This window comes from Grampus griseus, assembly GCF_964374135.1.
Source record: "Grampus griseus genome assembly, chromosome: 3".
Classification (NCBI taxonomy): domain Eukaryota; kingdom Metazoa; phylum Chordata; class Mammalia; order Artiodactyla; family Delphinidae; genus Grampus; species Grampus griseus.
Window position 1 is genome coordinate 61,898,203 of NC_139019.1, and position 19,623 is coordinate 61,917,825.

At 39.0% G+C, this 19,623-nt stretch overlaps 1 protein-coding gene across 1 annotated transcript in view; it reads right to left on the minus strand.

The window, feature by feature from the left end:
- Positions 1-439: 439 nt before the first annotated feature.
- ARSB (arylsulfatase B) overlaps positions 440-19,623 on the minus strand; it is a gene marked incomplete at its 5' end in the record, with an annotated part of 179,983 nt that continues 160,799 nt past the window's right edge. Inside the window, 2 exons of the mRNA XM_082650559.1 lie at positions 440-3,547; positions 4,325-4,447. Of these exons, the coding sequence (XP_082506685.1) occupies positions 3,282-3,547; positions 4,325-4,447 (389 nt within the window). The 3' untranslated portion in view covers positions 440-3,281. The remainder of the gene's footprint in view (positions 3,548-4,324; positions 4,448-19,623) is intronic.

Here is a 19,623-nt window from a genome sequence, read left to right on the forward strand (position 1 = left end):
TGATTCTGGAGACCAGGTCATAAAAGGTACTGCAGCTCCCTCTTTCTCTCTCTGGATTTCTGGCTCTGCTGGAAGTTTGCTGCCATGTGTGAGGAGAGCCCATGGAGAGGCCCACAGGGCAAGGAACTGAGGCCTCCAGCCAAGAGCCTTGTGAGTGAGTCACCTTGGAATCGGGTCTTCTAACCCCAGTCAAGCCTTCAGATGACTGTAGACCTGGTCAACTGCTTGACTACAACCTCATGAGAGACCCTGAGCCAGAGCCACCCAGGTAAACCCCTCCTAAAGTCCTGACTCTCATGTAATGTGTGATGTACCAAATCTTCATTGCTTTAAGCTGCTAAATTTGGGGGTAATTTATTATATATCAATAGAGGACTAATACACTCCCTTATTACCACTTTATATTTACTCCGACCCTCTCCTGACCTTCCTCCAATATCCTATTTTATAGTTTGTGTCTTTGGGGCAATGATGGACACATCTTTTTTAGCTCTGATATTTTTTGCTCTATTTATTTATTGAATAGCTTTCTTGAGTTATAATTCACATACCATAAATGGGTCAACACATTTTAACCATTTTAAAGTATACAGTTCAGAGGCATTAAGTGCATTCATGATGTTGTGCGACCACCACCACTACCCAGTTCCAGAACTTTTTCATCTCCCAAATGGAAACCCCATACTCAGAGCTGACACATTTTCAAAGATAAATTTAATTTTTTTGTCCCCCAAATCTGGCACAATCAGGTAGTAAAAAGAAAAAAAAAATGAAATAAAACTTCTTTAAAGGTAAACAAAATCAGAGAAAACACCATTAATACTTCTAATGACAGCATGTGAATCTGTTCACATTCTTGTACAGAATAAGAAAATTCAATGAGTACATTCTATTATGGATAACATAAAATCTCAAATAAAAGTTTTACCAAAAAATCAGTCTTGGGCTTCCCTGGTGGCGCAGTGGTTGGGAGTCCGCCTGCCGATGCAGGGGACACAGGTTCGTGCCCCGGTCGGGGAAGATACCACATGCCGCGGAGCGGCTGGGCCCGTGAGCCATGGCCGCTGAGCCTGCGCGTCCGGAGCCTGTGCTCCGCAATGGGAGAGGCCACGGCAGTGAGAGGCCCGCGTACCGCAAAAAAAAAAAAAAAAAATCAGTCTTTAAAATTCCCTTTAGGTCCATTGAGTGCAGAACATCCACATCGTACATAGCGATTAAGAAACTCTAACTGGGAACAGCTGCTGGGACAGCAGGGGGAGCAAATAGGTATCATGTAGTGATGGCCTCCAATCTTATAGTATTAATGGTACCTACAGCCTTGGGGTTAGAAGGCTCCGGAAGGAACCTCTGGGCTCAGTTAGTTCATAATATCCACCACAGGTTTGGGAGTGAGAGTTAGTAGCATTTTGGCCAGATGCATGCCAGCCCAGGAGTAGGGTACATGTTGGTAACAGGTGTCATTAATTCTAGCACCATTTCTTTCCGATCATTGTTATTTTAATACAAGTTAGTCGTAACCGGAGAATATTGCTACTGAATTGAAGGAATGGCTGTACCATGACCTATGTCATATAGCTTGGTAGTTTTAGTTTCTAGTGTCCTCTGCAGAAGAGAACTGAGGATTATTGGCAGAAGAGTATCTTCAGTAGGCATATTTTTCTCCCCTCTCCCTCTGAGAGGACATTACAACTTCACTATGGCGTGTCCTAGACTTCCCAGATATGCAGACTGTGCTCCTACCCCAGGAGGGCAGCTCGAGAACAGAAAAGCTACGGTTGGAAGATATTTATATTCAGCCCCGTATTCAGCTCATTGGATTAGCACCTTCCATGGTGTGAGACTTTCTCATTTACTCATTTGTTCATTCATTCATTTATTTTTTTTAAAATGTATTGAGTGCCTTCTAGGTAACAGGCATTGATCCAGGCATTGATGATAGGCAGTGAATGAAACAGTGGAGCTAATGTAAAAAAGAGTATAGTTTTTGGACATACTTCTCTGAGTTTGACACTCCTGAAGCTAATCTGGACTGGTCCACGTTAGTAGGACATTGGTGGGGCTAAGAAAGAGCTGGCAGGTCAAACTGTGCATCCTCCTTCCCCAACTTCAGAACCTCAATACAAGCAGTAAAACTGAGAGAATAAGAGAAACGTGGACGTACCTTCATCTGTGTTACCAAGGCTCGGTATCCCGGATGCCGGCCATTTCCTTTTTCAAATTGCCTACTTGCATCGTCTCAGGACAATATTATCCTTTTCCAAGGTTTCTCCTCACTGCTACCGAAGAGCAGTGCAACTGAATATATTATGAGACATAGCTACACTCATGAGAATAAACTAGAAAAAAAGCCACCAAGCAGATGACAGAGACCCAAGCACTGCCATGAGCATGCCCACAGAGCCAGACGCACCGCCCGTTCTGGGCGGGGCTCTAGCTTTAGTGTCAGGAGCAAAAGGAAGGCAGGCCTCAGCAGTGTTCCAAAAACCAGTGGTGCTCATAGTGGAGAAGCGAAGCACCCTTCCCAGGCATGGGACACGTGAGTCAGAAGAAAGGGTAGAAAAAGAACCACAAAGGAAGCAGGGTAGCAGGTAGTCCAGACAAGATGAGCAGTGGCTGGAAAAAACTGGGGAAAAAACAAATTTCCCTATTGTAAAAACCAAAACCAAGGAGTAGGCCTAGTGCCACACTGATCTTAATAATGCAACGAGCCTTATGCTCCATGACGGGACGAGTGACGAGGTGAGTGAAGAGATGCATGAGCGAGGGGTGAACCAAGCCAGCGTATTCACATGGGATGCCTAAACACGATGTCTCACAGACAGGGAGAACCCCTGGTCAACAGAACCATTAACAACTGTCTGACCCTTTCATTTGTTCCAAGAAATGTGAATCACTCCAATAAAGCCCAGCTATGGCCAGAAGGAACTCTAACATCTGACTTGTGAGGCAAAAAGAACCAGCTGCTCCAGGTTCCAAGACTCAACAACTTCCTCTTTCAAATCGTGTTCCCCGCTGTCCCACAGCTCAGGAAAGAGGGAATGAAGCCAGTCACCCTCTCCTCTAGACACACGCCCCAGTCAACAGCAGAAGTGTTCAGATTTTATCAGCATCTCAAATGTACTAGGGGTTGAAATTAGACACCTCAGTGTGGTTTAGGAGCAAGAGAAGGGCCAGGTGAACCCAGGTTGGGAGAACAATGAGACAAGGGTCACAAAGTAAAGGCCTGAAGTCCAACTCGCAACAGAAAGGCTTTCTAGCTGCCCCTTAGGTTGCCTGAAATCCTACATCCAAGGGCCCCAAGCCCCAGTGGCCTTGGGATCACAGCGGGGATCTTGTGCTGGGAAGTACACGGGCACCGAGTGTTTCTGGTAGAACTGCAGACGGGAAAGGAGATGCTTGACGATATGAGGATATTCTCTTGACAGGTCATGCTTTTCCTGTGGGTCCTGATCAATGTCAAAGAGCCAGAAGGTCTTGGTCGGTGGGTCCAAGGAGGGTATCACGGAAACATTATATTGAGATGGCGGAGGAAACCAGTAACCACAGCCTGGCAAAGAAATACAACAGTTTATTGGAGGAGGAGTATTGTAGGCAGGTTCTAATTTCAAGGAAGGAGTCTGGGGGACAAGGCTGAGCTCTGTTGTGGGTATGGACACGTAAAAAAATCTGGCCCTTGATGCTATGTCTAGATCTGTCTCCGACTCTGACTTCTGGTGCTTTAACTAAACATGTCTCATGTGTGTGTGTCTGGGGGTGGTGGTGGTGGTAGTTATTTTTAGTTGTCACAGTGACTTGTCGGGGGGTGCTACTGCCATTTAGTGGTCTGGGCCAGGGATACTAAAATATCTTAGAACGTATGGGACAGTCACAAACGATGAAGGATTGTCTTGCCGCAAACGCCAAGAATGCCCTCATTATAAACATTGCTTAATTGCATCACAATCTTAACCATCATACCACATACCATAAAAATATTTAAAAGATGTCACTTGTAGAGAATGTGCTCAGGGGAAGCAACCTCCTCCCCCCGCTATACCATTGGTTGAAGATGTAGCTTTCAGAGATGCTCTTTGCTAGCTAGAAGTGCTGTGCTTGACGGTCGTGCATATCGGAAACCCTTATTTTCCATGAAGCACTAGAGCTGCATTTCTTCCTTTCACCCTCCCCCCACCTCTACAGTTAATTCTTAATTTTTAAAAAATTTAGGACCAGATGACACTCCTTCCCCTCATTCAGCAGCCCCAGAGATCATGTTTTGCAAAAGACAGTTGCTCTTTGGTAAAGTTTTCCTAGCTGTTCTAGTGGGAAATGTTAAGCCTTCTACCTGGGTAGCCCGTGAGGAGTTTCCAGTTCCTGTGTCTGATGGCAGCATGGACAGATGTGTTGAAGCCTGAATATTCTGGAAGGGAAGAATCATACTTTGCCGGAACCATGCTGTTCCCAGGACCTGGTGAGAGGGTTTGGAAGAATCAGATCACTGTTACTGGAATGTGTCGTCATAAATCAACATTTTACATCCCTCTTGCAGAACAGTAGCTTTTATTCAACACTGGCGCGTAAATGTGGATCCTGCCACAGAAATGAATCTTCTATTAAATATAAACAGAAAGCTCCAGTTACATTAAACGTCAGTCATAAACCACCACTAATATAAAGGAAATCCCAAAGAGATTAGAACACTAATTCATCCTTAAAACCACTATGCTCTGCTTGCGTACCGCTGGCCACATGCAGAACTGTGTCCTGTGACAGCATGTGGGGTTGTTTCTTTGGTAGGTTTTGTTTGTGCTGTTAAATGATTGAGTTAAATCCATTCTCTGTGTATACTTGTACACCTATGCAGATAATATAATACATTATAAAATGCACATTTTAATGGAGTCTGTCTCAAGCTATGAGAGTTCAAGCATGCCATGATAAATCGTACATACATTTATTTTTTTAACCACACTTATGAAATCTAAAAGTAAGTGAGCAACGCTCAGTTAACTATTCAGATAAGATAATTCTGGTATATAAATTATTGGTTGGTATCATGGATTATACTAATTTATCATCTTGAGGTCTTATATTAATTGATCATCAGGTTTGGAGGGGCACAATTAATAGTGCCTGCTCCCTCTTCCCCTCTTGACTTTGGAACCAGTTGAGAGGTAGAGGCCAGAGAGATGGAGCTAAAAATATTGCTTTTGTTACTGATAAAGTTGATTGGAGAGAACATAACTTCAGAACTGTGTCAGAGAGGGCTTGCTAATATTTGACGCTTGTGTGTTGACATATATCCTAGGGACAGGCTGGCTCCAAAATTAGACAAAAGGGTCTGAACTGAGCATGCTCAGTTCCTTCTTTCAGATAACTTCCTTCTGCACCTGCTTGTGGGGAGGAGCGAATAAGGTGAGAGAGACCTGAGTTCTACTCTAGTTGAAGACCCTGGTGGATCCCTGAAGGCAAGGTATGGAGGTCCCCACCTCACTCCTACCTGTGCCTGTTTAAAAGCCACAACTTAGGGCTTCATTGTTTAATATTTAGTCTGTTTTAAATCCACATTTATCTGTCAACTTTTCAAATATGGTCATAGCAATCACCTTGGGTGTACTTCCAAAGGCTGTCAGACTACCTGTCCAATGACTAACAGCTGTAGTGTGTGATGTGTCTGTAAAAGTGCCCTCACCACCATCTGTCCAGCATCACCATCATGTGATAAAGGACTTTGAGAGTGCCCTCCACCCCGCCGGAGCGGGACTTCTGTGCTGCACGCAGCTTAACGCGGGAAGCACTGGCAGTGGTGGAAAAGGCAGGGAGTTTCATTCTTTTTTTTTTTTTTTTTTGTGGTACGCGGGCCTCTCCCGCTGTAGAGCACAGGCTCAGGACGCGCAGGCTCAGCGGCCATGGCTCACGGGCCTAGCCGCTCCGCGGCATGTGGGATTTTCCCGGACCGGGGCACGAACCCGTGTCCCCTGCATCGGCAGGCGGACTCCCAACCACTGCGCCACCAGGCATGCCCCGGGAGTTTCATTCTTTTGTCAATCTTGTGGGAATGACCCTGGAGAGGCATACTGCAGACTGAGCCAATAAACATTGGTGGTTTCAGACCTTCAGTCTTAACAATCAGTACCAACAAATCATCAGCACCAAAGAGGAAATCTTTTGGACTTCTTGTTTCTCTGTTTGCTTGTGGCTATTTTGGCTCCAATACAAACGGATGCTTCTAGCAATCGAGGTGTATGCGGACGTCTACCATAGGAAGTACGTTCTTAATAGACAGACTGTGGTAGAACTGTGAGCCCTCATGATTTACTGCTCACAAGTTTGTATATAAAGACCACATTTTGATAGCAAAGAATGTTAAATAAAACAAGTACGCTTTGTGAACATAAACAAAGGAAGGAAATTTAGCTGTCTCAGCTATACTTATATTTATATACATTTATTTTTAAAACAAACAGGAACATAAAATACCTAAACAATAAATAAGTCTAAGACTAAATGATGAAAGATGCTGTTATCTCAACTTAAGTTTTTTTCATTTTGAGAAATTAAACAAAGCGCAAAGCACAAAGAATAATATAACTAACACCCTGTGAGCTGTCACCCAGAATGAACAGATGTTAACATTTTGTCATATTTGCCTTTTTTTTTTTAAATAAGGGAAGTAGGACAATTAAGATGAAGTGACAGACTCCTTTTTCTCCATCCTCAATCCCAGTCCCTTCCCCCACTGCCCCAGAGGCTGCTGCTGTCACGACTTCAGTGTGTGCTTCAGCCATTTAAAAATACAGTAACACATATATGGGTCAAGGAATAATACACAGTAGTTTTATACTTTAGAAATGTACATGTATGTGTTATGCTATACATATTTGGCAGCTTGCTTTTTCATCCACTACTGTGTTTTTAAAGCTCAGTGATTATGTATGTATGTGTGTATATATATATATATATATATATATATATTCTTTTTAACTATTTAGTATTTCACTACATAAGAATACCACATTTTATTTATGCATTCCCCTTTTAATGGGAATTTAGGTTACTTTACTTATTTATTTATTTTTGCTATTACAGTTGACCCTTGAACAAAAAGGTTTTTTTTTTTTTTAAATGATCCTATTTTATTTTTATTTATTTATTTTTAATATCTTTATTGGAGTATAATTGCTTTACAATGTTGTGTTAGTTTGTGTTGTATAACAAAGTGAATCAGCTATATGTATACATATATCTCAATATCTCCTCCCTCTTGTGTCTCCCTCCCACCCTCCCTATCCCACCCCTCTAGGTGGTCAAAAAGCACCGAGCTGGTCTCCCTGTGCTATGCGGCTGCTTCCCACTAGCTATCTATTTTACATTTGGCAGTATATGTAAGTCCATGCCACTCTCTCACTTCATCCCAGCTTACCCTGAACCCTCCCCAGGTCCTCAAGTCCATTCTCTATGTCTGCGTCTTTATTCCTGCCCCTAGGTTCTTCAGAACCATTTTTTTTTTTTTTAGATTCCATATATATGTGTTAGCATACGGTATTTGCTTTTCTCTTTCTGACTTACTTCACTCTGTATGACAGACTCTAGGTCCATCCACCTCATTACAAATAACTCAATTTCGTTTCTTTTTATGGCTGAGTAATAGTCCATTGTATATATGTACCACATCTTCTTTATCCATTCATCTGTCAATGGACACTTAGGTTGTTTCCATGGCCTGGCTATTGTAAATAGAGCTGCAGTGAACATGGTGGTACATGACTCTTTTTTGAATTATGGTTTTCTCAGGGTATATGCCCAGTAGTAGGTTGTATGGTAGTTCTATTTTTAGTTTTTTAAGGAACCTCCATACTGTTCTCCATAATGGCTGTATCAATTTACATTCCCACCAACAGTGCAAGAGGGTTCCCTTTTCTCCACACCCTTTCCAGCATTTATTGTTTGTAGATTTTTTGATGATGGCCATTCTGACTGGTGTGAGGTGATACCTCACTGTGGTTTTGACTTGCATTTCTCTAATGATTAGTGATGTTGAGCAACCTTTCATGTGTTTGTTGGCAATCTGTATATCTTCTTTGAAGAAATGTCCGTTTAGGTCTTCTGACCATTTTTGGATTGGGTTGTTTGTTTTTTTGATATTGACCTGCATGGGCTGCTTGTATATTTTGGAGATAAATCTTTTGTCAGTTGCTTCATTTGCAAATATTTTCTCCCATTCTGAGGGTTGTCTTTTCATCTTATTTATGGTTTCCTTTGCTGGGCAAAAGCTTTTAAATTTCATTAGGTCCCATTTGTTTATTTTTGTTTTATTTCCATTTCTCTAGTAGGTGGGTCAAAAAGGATCTTGCTATGATTTATGTCATAGAGTGTTCTGCCTATGTTTTCCTCTAAGAGTTTGAAAGTGTCTGGCCTTACATTTAGGTTTTTAATCCATTTTGAGTTTATTTTTGTGTATGGTGTTAGGGAATGTTCTAATTTCATTCTTTTACATGTAGCTGTCCAGTTTTCTCAGCACCACTAATTGAAGAGGCTGTCTTTTCTCCATTGTATATTCTTGCCTCCTTTATCAAAGAGAAGGTGACCATATGTGTGTGGGTTTATCTCTGGGCTTTCTATCCTGTTCCATTGATCTATATTTCTGGTTTTGTGCCAGTTCCACACTGTCTTGATTACTGTAGCTTTGTAGTATAGTCTGAAGTCAGGGAGCCTGATTCCTCCAGCTCCATTTTTCTTTCTCAAGATTGCTTTGGCTATTCGGGGTCTTTTGTGTTTCCATACAAATTGTAAAATTTTTGAACAACACGAGTTTGAAATGCATGGGTCCACTTGTACATGGATTGTTTTCAAGAGTAAATACTACAGGATCCGAGGTTGCTTGAAACCATGGATGTGGAACTGTGGATACGGAGAAACTATGGGTACAGAGCATTGACTATAAGTTATACGCGGATTTCCAACTGCACAACTGCACAGAGGGCTGCCGCCCCTAACTCCCACATTGTTCAAGCGTCAACTGCATAAGCCATCCTACAGTGAACATTGGTCTTCAAGAGTCATCTCATCATTGTTGGCCTTTTGTATTTTCAATATACATTTTAGGATCAGCTTGTCAATTTCCCAGACAAGCTGCTGGGATATTGATTATAATGATACTGACTTCAGGGATCAGTTTGGGGGTATTGATGCCTTAAAACATTGAGACTTACAGCTCATGGGTATGGTGGATCCTGACATTTATTTAGGTTTTAAAATTTTTCTCTTAATAACATTTTATGATTTTCTGTGTAGAGGTCTTACACATCCTTTGTTAACACCCAGTTGGTTGATGTCTTTTGATACTAATATAAATACTAAGATATATTTCACATTCTAAATGTTTGTTGCTAGTATGTAAAAATACAATTGACTTTTTCACATACTGACCTTCTATCCAGTGACTTTGCCAAATTCATTTGTTAATTCTAATCCTTTGTTTATAGATTCTTGGGATTTTCTACACATATAGTGTCATCCGCAAATAACATTTGTTTCCTCCCTGTATTATCTTTACATCTTTTAATTTCCTTTTCTTACCTTATGACACTGAACAAAATCTCCAGTATAATTTTTTTTATATCTGAATCACTTTACCGCACACCAGAAACCAACACAACACTGCAAATCAACCACACTTCAGTTAAAAAAAAAAAAAAAAAAAAAAGGATCTATGGCAAAGTAAAATAGGTGGTAAAATCCAGTATAATTTTGAATAAAAGTAGTGATAGTGCAAATTTCTGTCTCATTCCTGATTTCAGAGGAAAAGCTTTTAATAGTTCACTGTTAAGTATGATGTCAATATAAAATTTTTGTAGATACACTTTATCAGATTAAAGAAGATCCTTTCTATTCCCAATTTACTAAGAATTTGTATTTTATCGTGATTGTTAAATGTTATCATATGCTTTTTCTGCATAAAATGAGAATATTATATAATTATTCTTTTCTAACCTTTAATGTAATGAATTACATTTATTGATTTTTAAATGCTAAACCAACCTTGCATTTATGGGATAAACTGCTTTTAGTCATGATGTTTGTCCTTTTTATATATTGCTGGATTCACATTTTATGACTGATTATATTTGCCAGCAAATATTCACATTTTGTTTAAGATTTTTGCACCTATGCTCAACACAGAAATTGCTCTAAAATTTTTCTTGTAATGTTCCTATCATGTTATTGAATCAAGGTTATATAGGTTTTATAAAAGGAATTGGGAAGTGTTCCCTGAAGAGTTTGTGTAAAATGAATGTTACTCCCTAAATATTTTGAAGAGTTCATTTGTGAAGTTATCTGGGTCTAGAGTTTTCTTTGGGGGAAGGTTTTAAATTATTGATTTTTTAACAGATATAGGGCCATTCAGATCTTCTATTTCTCCTTTTGTCAGTTTTGATAAATTGTATTTTATTGGGAATTTGTCTAGTTCATATAAACTTTTGGTTTTTAAATTCTCTTTCTAATGCCTGTAGCATCTGTAGTAATACCATCTTTTCATTCCTGATATTAGCAATTTCTCCTTTTCACTTTTTTCCCATGATAAATTTTGCTAAAGGTTAATTGATTTTATTAGTTTTTTCAAACAACCTGTTTTTGAGCTTTAGAGCCTCACTGTAGTATGTTTTTCTATTTCATTAATCTCATCTCTTATCATTATCCTTTTCTTCCCTCTATTTTCTTTGGGCTTAATTTGCTGTTTCTTTTATAACTTCAGGAATAATTTATTTTCAGCATGTTTTTCATTTCTGATATATACATTTAATACTATACATTTTTATCCAAGCACCAATTTTTTTTATCATGCAAGTTTTAAATATGCATCTTCATTATTCAGATCAACATATTCTCTAATTTCCATTGTGATTTTCTTTTTGACTCATGGTTTATTTGAAAGTATTGCCTAATGCTCAAACATTTAAGAATTTCCTAGTTATCCTTTTGTTATTAATTTCCAGTTTAATTCCATTATGGTTAGAAAATATATTTCTTGAGTTTTAAAAATAAACTTTTAAGTTTAGAATCATTTTAGATGTACAGTATATGATTTAAATCCTTTGAAAAGTGTTGATATTTGCTTCATGGCCCAGCACATGGTCAATTGTGTACTATTCCATTCTTACTTGAAAAAACATGTATTCTCAAGTTGTTGGGTGCAATATCATAGTTTATTAACGCTGTTCAAATCTTTTATATCTGTACTGAATTTTTGGTTTCTTTGCTTGTTCTATCAGTTACTGACAGTTATGCTGAAAATCTTTCACAATAATTTAGAATTTGTTCATTTCTCCTTTTAGTTCTGTCATTTTTTGCTTCACACATTTTGAGACTATATTATTAAATGCTTACAAATTTAGAAGCAAAATTCTGGTTGATCACCCCCCCCCCTTTTAAAAATATATTTATTTATTTACTTATTTATTTGGCTGCACTGGGTCTTAGTTGTGGCACACGGGATCTTTGTTGCTGCGTGCAGGATCTTCCTTGTGGTGTGCGGGATCTTTAGTTGCGCCGTGCAGGATCTTTTAGTTGCAGCATGCAGGCTCTTAGCTGTGGCATGAGGGATCTAGTTCCCTGACCAGGGATTGAACCCAGACCCCCTGCATTGGGAGCATGAAGCCTTAACTGCTGGACCACGAGGGAAGTTCCTGATTGTTCTTTTTATAATTTTGAAAAATTCTTCTTTATCTCTAATAATGTTTTCTCTCTTTAATTCTACTTTGATGTATAGATACTGCAGTATTAGCTGTCATTGTTGTTGTTAGTCTTTGAATAGTGTATCTTTTTCCATCTATCTTCTCAGTGTTAGGCTCATATGCAATACAAAGAAGTATAAAAGAGGGTATGGTAGGCAGGATAATGACCACTAAAGATGCCCATAGCCAAATACACCGGGAACCTGTGAATACGTCACCATACTTGGCAAAAGAAACTTTGCAGATAGGATTAAGTGTAAGAACCTTGAGATATGGAAATCATCCCAGATTATCTGGATGGGCCCATTCTAATCACATGAGTCCATAAAAGCAGGGACTATTTTCTGACTATAGTCAGAGGGAATTTTGGCCAGAAGAGTGAGAGAGATTGCTCAAAGGCAACATTGCTGACTTTGAAGATGGAAAAGGGGGCTATAAGCTAAGGAATGTGGACAGCCACCAGAAGTTGGAAAAAGCAAGGAAATGGATTTTATACTAGAGCCTCCAGAAGGGAACACAGCCTTGCTGATACATTGATCTTAGCCTTGTGAGACCTGTGTTGGACTTTTGACCTACAGAACTGAAAGATAATACATCTGTGTCATTTTAAGCCACCTAAGTTAGTGGTAATTTGTTACAGCAGCAATAGAAAACTAACACACAGGGGCTCTATTATTTGTAATCTTACAAATTAATTAGGAGGAAAGGAGATTATATATGAAATGGTTAAATAACAGCATGATACAGAATATGATTAAAACCAAACAGTAAATATTATAAAAAGGTCATGGTAGGAAGAAGTTGATGAAGGCTGAAGCACAGAGAAAAGATTGAGGAAGGAAGTGAGACTTTAAGTAAAGACTTGCAAGGTGCATCCCTTTGTTATCTACCACTCCTCCCCGTTTCTAGTGTACAACAATATATAGGGTATGGCCTAAGTTGGATTCATCTCTATAACCCCAAAGCTTAGCCCAGTGCCTTGGCACATCAATGATAAGTGCTCAAAAATGCTTTACTGAATCAACAAACGACTAAAAATTGGATAAACTGGAGGTAGAAAAGGGAAGTTTAGATTGAAGAATGAGAAAAGCAGTCCCAATGATTAATGCCTTTGAAGCACAGTGATGTAACTGCTGTTGGAAGTTTGGGTGAGACAGTTGGAAGATGGGGTGAAACAACGTCAAGGCACTAAATACGAGGTTGAGAAATTGCGCTTTCCCACTTCATCAGTAGGAAGAGACAAGAGGAATTTAAATATGTTTTTTAAAGATTGAACTATTTTTTCTAAGAGATTTATAAAGATACAATTCACATATGATACAATTCACTGCTTTAGAGTATAAAATTAAATGGTTTTTAGCATATTCATAGAGTTGTGCAATCATCACCACAATAAACTTTAGAACATTTTCTTAAAAGAAACCCTATACCATTAACAGTTATTCCCCATTTCATTCCACACCCTCCAGCCCTAGGCAATTGCTAATCTACTTTCTGTTTCTTTGGATTTACCTACTCTGGACCTTTCTTATAAATGAAATCATATAATATGTAGCTTCTTTCACTCAGCATGTTTTCAAGTTTCATCCATGTTGCAACATGTCGCAGTACTTCACTCCTTTTAATGGCTAATATTTCATTGTATAAATATGCAGCATTTTATTTATCTAGTCAGTGGTTGATGGGCATTTGGTATGTTTTCACTTCTTGGTTATTATGAATAATGCTATGAACACTGATGTACGTGTTTTTGTATGGACCCATGTTTTCATTTCTCTTGGATATAGACCAAGGAGTGGAGCTGCTGGGTCATATGGTAACTCTATGTTTAATCTTTAGAGGAACTGCAGACTGTTCCAAAGTGACTGAACCATGTTAGATCTCACCAGCAGAGTATTAGGGTGCCAATTTTTCCATATACTTGTCAACACTTATTATTGCCTGTCTTTTGATTATAGCCTATTGGGTGTTAAGTGATATCTCATTACGGTTTGGATTTGCATCTCCCTGATGACTAATGAAGCTGAGCATCTTTTCATGTGTTTATTGGCCATCTTATATCCTCTTTGGGGAAATGTATATTCAGATCCTTTGCCCATTTTAATTGAGGTTATTTGTCTTTTTATTATTTAGTTGTAAGAGTTCTTTATATATTTCAGATACAAGTCCCTTATCAGATGCAAATATCTTCTCCCATTTTATGGATTGCCTTTTCACTTTCTTGACAGTGTCCTTTGAAACACGAAAGTTTTATTGCACTGCTTATGCTTTGGTGTCATATCTGAGAAACCACTGCTTCACCCAAGGTCATGAAGATTTACATCTATGTTCTCTTTTAAGAGTCTGTAGTTTTAGCACTTATGTTTAGATCTTTGATTCATTTTGAATTATATTTATACGTGGTGAGAGGTAGGGATTCAACTTCATTCTTTTGCATGCGGATATCCAGTTGTCCCAGCACCATTTGTTGAAGAGACAATTCTTAGCCTATTTAATTCTCTTGACATTCTTGTTGAAAATCAGTTGACCATAAATGTTAAGAGTTTATTTCTGGACTCTCAGTTCTAGTCCACTGATCTATATGTCTACATTCTTAAGCCAGTACCTTGATTACTGTAATTTGTGTAGTAAGTTTTGAAATCAGAAAGTATGAGTCCTTCAATGTTTTGTTTGTTTGTTTTCTCCAAGATTACTTTGGTTATTCTGAGTCCCTTAAATTTTATTATGAATTTGAGGATCAGTTTATCAATATCTGCAAAGAGCCAGCTGGGATTTTGTTAGGAAGTGTATTAAACCCATAAATCAATTTGGGGAGTACTGCCATCTTAATGGCATTAAGTCTTCTGGTCCATGAACATGGGATATCTTTCCATTTATTTAGGCCTTCTTTAGGTTCTTTGAACAGTGTTTTATAGTTTTCAGAATACAGCTTTTGTACTTCTTTTCTTAAATTTATTCCTAAGTATTTTATTCTTTTCAATGCTATTGCAAATGGGACTATTTTCTTAATTTCATGTTTCATGTTCATTGCACAGAAATACAGCTAATTGTTGTACATTGAGCTCTTACTGTGCAACCTTGTGGAACTTGTTTATTAGTTCTAATAGTTTTTTAGTTGACTCCTTGGGATTTTTTATATACAAGCTCATGTCATCTACAAATATGGGTAGTATTACCTCTTCCATGTCAATTTGGATATCTTTTATTTCTTTTTCTTACCTAATTGCCCTGTTAGAATCTCTAATATAATGCTGAAACAAATAATGAAAACAGGCATCCTTGTCTTATTCCTGATCTTAGGGTAAAGCATTCAGTCTTTCCCCATTCAGTATGATGCTAGCTGTAGGTTTTTTGTAGATGCCCTTTATCAAATTGAGTAAGTCCCCTTTTATTCTTAGTCTGAGTGTTTTTATCCAGAAGAAGTATGACATTTTGCCAAAAGCTTTTTCTGCATCTATTGTGATTACTAAATATTTTTTGTCCTTTATTCTACTGATATGGTGCATTACATTAATTGATTTTAGGTGTTAAACTAACCTTACAGTCCTGGGATAAACTCACTTGGTCATAGTGTATAATCCTCTTTTTTTTTTTTTTTTTTTTGTGGTACGCGGGCCTCTCACTGCTGTGGCCTCTCCCGTTGCGGAGCACAGGCTCTGGACGCATAGGCTTAGCGGCCATGGCTCACGGGCCCAGCTACTCCGCGGCATGTGGGATCTTCCCAGACCGGGGCACGAACCCGTGTCCCCTGCATCGGCAGGCGGACTCTCAACCACTTCCCGCGCCACGAGGGAAGCCCCAATCCTCTTTATATAAATTCCATTTGCTAGTATTTTGTTGAGGATTTTTTGTATCTATATACATAAGAGAATTTGTGTTTAGAATTATTAAATTTGTGTTTTCACTATTAAATTGACAGTGTATTAGATACACTGTTGAGAAAAAGGACAGGAAGCAGAGATTTCTTAGAATGTTAATGACTTTCAGAATTTTACTGACATAGTTGGACTAGATCCAGATTTAGAAAATATTTATTAACAACTATGTGATAAGAGAGCATTGTGTTCTTAAATTCTATGACATGAAGTGATGAGCAAAGACACATCTAAGGGAAGTTTTGAAGGTAAAACCTAAGATTTCTGGTGACTAAAGGTTATAAAAGATAAAATTCCAAGGTTTCAAGTTTGGTGATTGAGAGAATATTGGCAGAATAGAGATGTTAGGGCAGGAAATAGTGGTGATTATATGACCCTGGAGTTAGGCATGTTGACTGTGAAGAATTAATATGAACTCAAGAGACAGAGATCAACTACCCATGGAGCTAAAACACTGGACTCTATAGGAGAGACTGAAGGCACACAGTGATTCAAGCACCATCCACAATACAGTGATCATGGAACCCTGGAAATGGCTTAGCTGTCTGCAGAGTGAAGCAAGAGGAAAGCAGAAGCTCAGAGACAGAGACTAGTGCCAAAGCAAAACTGTCAGCAAAGGAGAAGAAAATAACATGAGGGAGAAAACCGGTTCAAAAGGACATCACAGAAGTCAAGAGAGCAGAAGGTTTCGGACTGTGATTCAAAAGTACCAAATATTCCATCCATCATCTTGATGGATGAGAAAAGGGCATAGAATTTGTTAACCTCTGGGCAGAAACGAGGGAGTTCAGACAGAAGCATAAACAAACGCATCTTTCTCTTTTCCTTCCGAGCTGAAAGCCACCTCTGAGATAGATAACAAAGCTTTCCGGTCAGACAGATATACTCAGTTATAAGATGGATTAGTCACGTGTATTGATTTTGGATGTAAAGAGGAGATCAGCAGAAAAATTTAGGGCAGATGAAGAAAATCATTATCTTACATAATATATAGTAAACTTATAGAGCTCCTTATCTGAGCAAACTCTGGAAATCTAAAGGAGTTCAAGTTTCCAGAATGAGGTGGACCATCAGTTTCAGTGGAGAACTGTGTTTTCCAGAGCCAGAAGGGCTTCCAGACACACCGTGGGAGTTGCCTTTAGATGGGATGGTGGGTTAATGGGTGAGGATCCAGGGTCCCATCTCCATTTCAATCAGCGCAGTTTAACCCTTAAGGAAGAATCTGTAATATATATTTGCTAAGTATATTGTACTTCTCTACACTTCTGATAAAAGGGTCTGTGGCTGAGATAATTTGAGAGAGACTAATTGGGAAGGGACTGAGGGATGCCTGCGACACTTCTGATGGTCTGGTGTTCATGAAAGGCAATCTTGTCCTCTTGCCTATACAACGGATCCTCCTGACTCTTGGGAAACTACACTCTGATATAGTCTATGATTGTATTTTATAAAATACATTATTTTTTCTATGTAATTTATATGTTTACTGTTATATAAGTTGGAAAACACAATGTATGAGCAGGAAAATTAAAGTTACCTGTAAATTTATTAGCTGCTGTTAACATTTTGGTGTATAACCTTTGAGATTTTAAACCATACAAGGCTTAAATAAAATGTTAAGTCATGTTAGCTGACTTGCAAATAAGAAGAGGAAAGCTCATAGAAAACAAAGTTTCCATGGTTTAGAGAAAATTGGGCAGGGCGGGCGAGGAGTCTCCAGCATCAGTGCAGGGCTGAGCGATTGTCTGGGTCTCTGCCTCTCTGTAACGTCCGAGTAGAATGGACTGGTTGTGGCTGGAGAACAGGGCCTATGAAGAGGTAATGTTGTGACCCCCAAAGGAAAGCACTGCTAGGAATGGTAATGAGGGCAAAAGGAAAGGGCTGGGTGATTGAAGTGAGTCCCTTATATCCCTCTCCCAGAAGGCCACGGTGCAGAGCAGTACAGAGCACATATTCTGGGAACCAGATTGCTTGGGTTCGAATCTCTGCTCTATCACTCACTGGCTGTGTGACCTTAGGTGTCTCCTCATTTGTAAAACCAGGATAATCTAATTTATTTCACAGACTAGTTGTGTGGCCTAAATGTGATGACACATCGAAAATGTTTATTAGCAGTATGTCTAGCACATAGTAGGTGCACAATAAATGTTATTATTTCCAGTTGTGCCATCTTGGGCAACTTTCTTAACCTCCCATGCCTCAGTTTACTATCAATAAAATTAGTAGAACAACAGCAAGTGAGACAAGGCATATACAAGTGCTCAGCATAGTATGTGGTATGTTGTCAACACTGTCAACATTAAAGATAATAACAGCTAATACTTACAAGCACTTACTACATGCTGAAAAACATCAAACACTGTGTTAAGTGTTCTATGTATAGTAACTCATTAATTAACACATTAATTCCCACAGTAGCTCTATGAAATAGGTAATAATGTCTGGCAATAAAGGTCACTGAAAGCTAGCTATTATCAGTTTAAAATAGGTTTCTTCTTTTATATACTGCTCTTCTCAAGACTTTACAAAGAAGAGGAAAGTAGATAGAATTCATTATTACACCAGAAAAAAACAGAAAATAAAACAAAACAAATCATTTCTCTGGTCTGGGTTTGGAGAGCACCTATTTGTTCCCCCATTCATGTTCTTCCAGAGTTAATTTGTCACTTTGAGGGTTTAGCTCCTTTTCTGCCCTGTTGTATGGCCTGTCATTCATTCCCACTGAGCTCCATTTGTTTTTGCTTTGTTTGTTTTATAATTCACAAAGATCAGTTTAAAATTTCATTCTACCTCTAATGACCCATTTTATTCTTCATGCTAGCGTCACGCCATCTTTGTACTTTGATGACAGTGCATATATACTTACTGCAGACTTAATCACTTGGGCTACTGGGGAAAATTCCCAGCTTTTCCAGGTATTTGGTTATCAAGGTGTTTTCTAAAATGCAATCCTTTCAGGTATATTTTTAGTGAACAGGTTGGATTTAAGTTTAATTAGCAACAACTACCTTCAAGTTTCATGCTTAAATGTTCTTGAAAGTAGCTTGTTTGTCAGTTTGTTACGTGAGTCAAATGTGTCTCTTAAAGTTTATTACACTAAAGTTTTATTTACACTAAACATTTGATTGGATTTCTTCAATCCAATAGAAGTTCAAGGGATCCCGAATTCGAGGTGAAGTTCAAATCACTAAGGTCCCTATTGTGCCAGCCAGTCTGAGCCCCACTGCCCACTGCCTGCACCTCCGCCCACATCATAGTGCATTCCGGCTACTTGTGGAGAGACACGCGGGGTGCACATGTGGATCAAATCTCCAGGCTGCTCACGGTTTTACGTGACCTGAAAGCTCAGGCCACGGCTGCCTCCCATCTCACTGTGTGGTAAGGACTTACATATCCAGATGCCAATGTGCTCATTGTTGTCTTGAGTTTGTTTTTAAAATCATTCTGGATCTAAAAATAGAAGTGTTTCCTCTAAAAACAGTTCCTGAAAAACACTGGTTAGAACCGCCACACTCTGAGCTGACACTTTACTGACCCCCTTTCCTTAATTTTCAGAGATGAAAAAAAGCGCCTAACAACCATAGGGACGGCCCTCCCAGCTCAAAAGCTGGGATCCACAGAGTTTTTAGGAACGCAGCAGCATTCCCTCGGCCATTACTCTCTAGTTCTGAAAAGGAACTCAGAGAAACCACTGTGCATTTCAGTGGCCTTTAGAATAATGTCTTTCTATTATCTTGTTAGATCATTTAACCACTCTGATTTCCTGTTTCCAAGTATGTCAAATGAGGATGAAAATAATGCCTCCCTCCCAGGGTGATTGTGAGGATGAAATGAGATCCTATCGATGGTGAGTGTAAGTAGAAAAATCCTGGTTACAGGTCTTGAATTTCCACAGCAATTGCCACAGGACTGGGCACACAGACAAAACCTACTGACCAACTCAAAAAAAATCATTTCAAGTCAAGTTGAACCTGTGGCCTTGGATTGACAGCCATCAGAATCAAGGTGTGATCAACTACCCACCCCTGTAATTA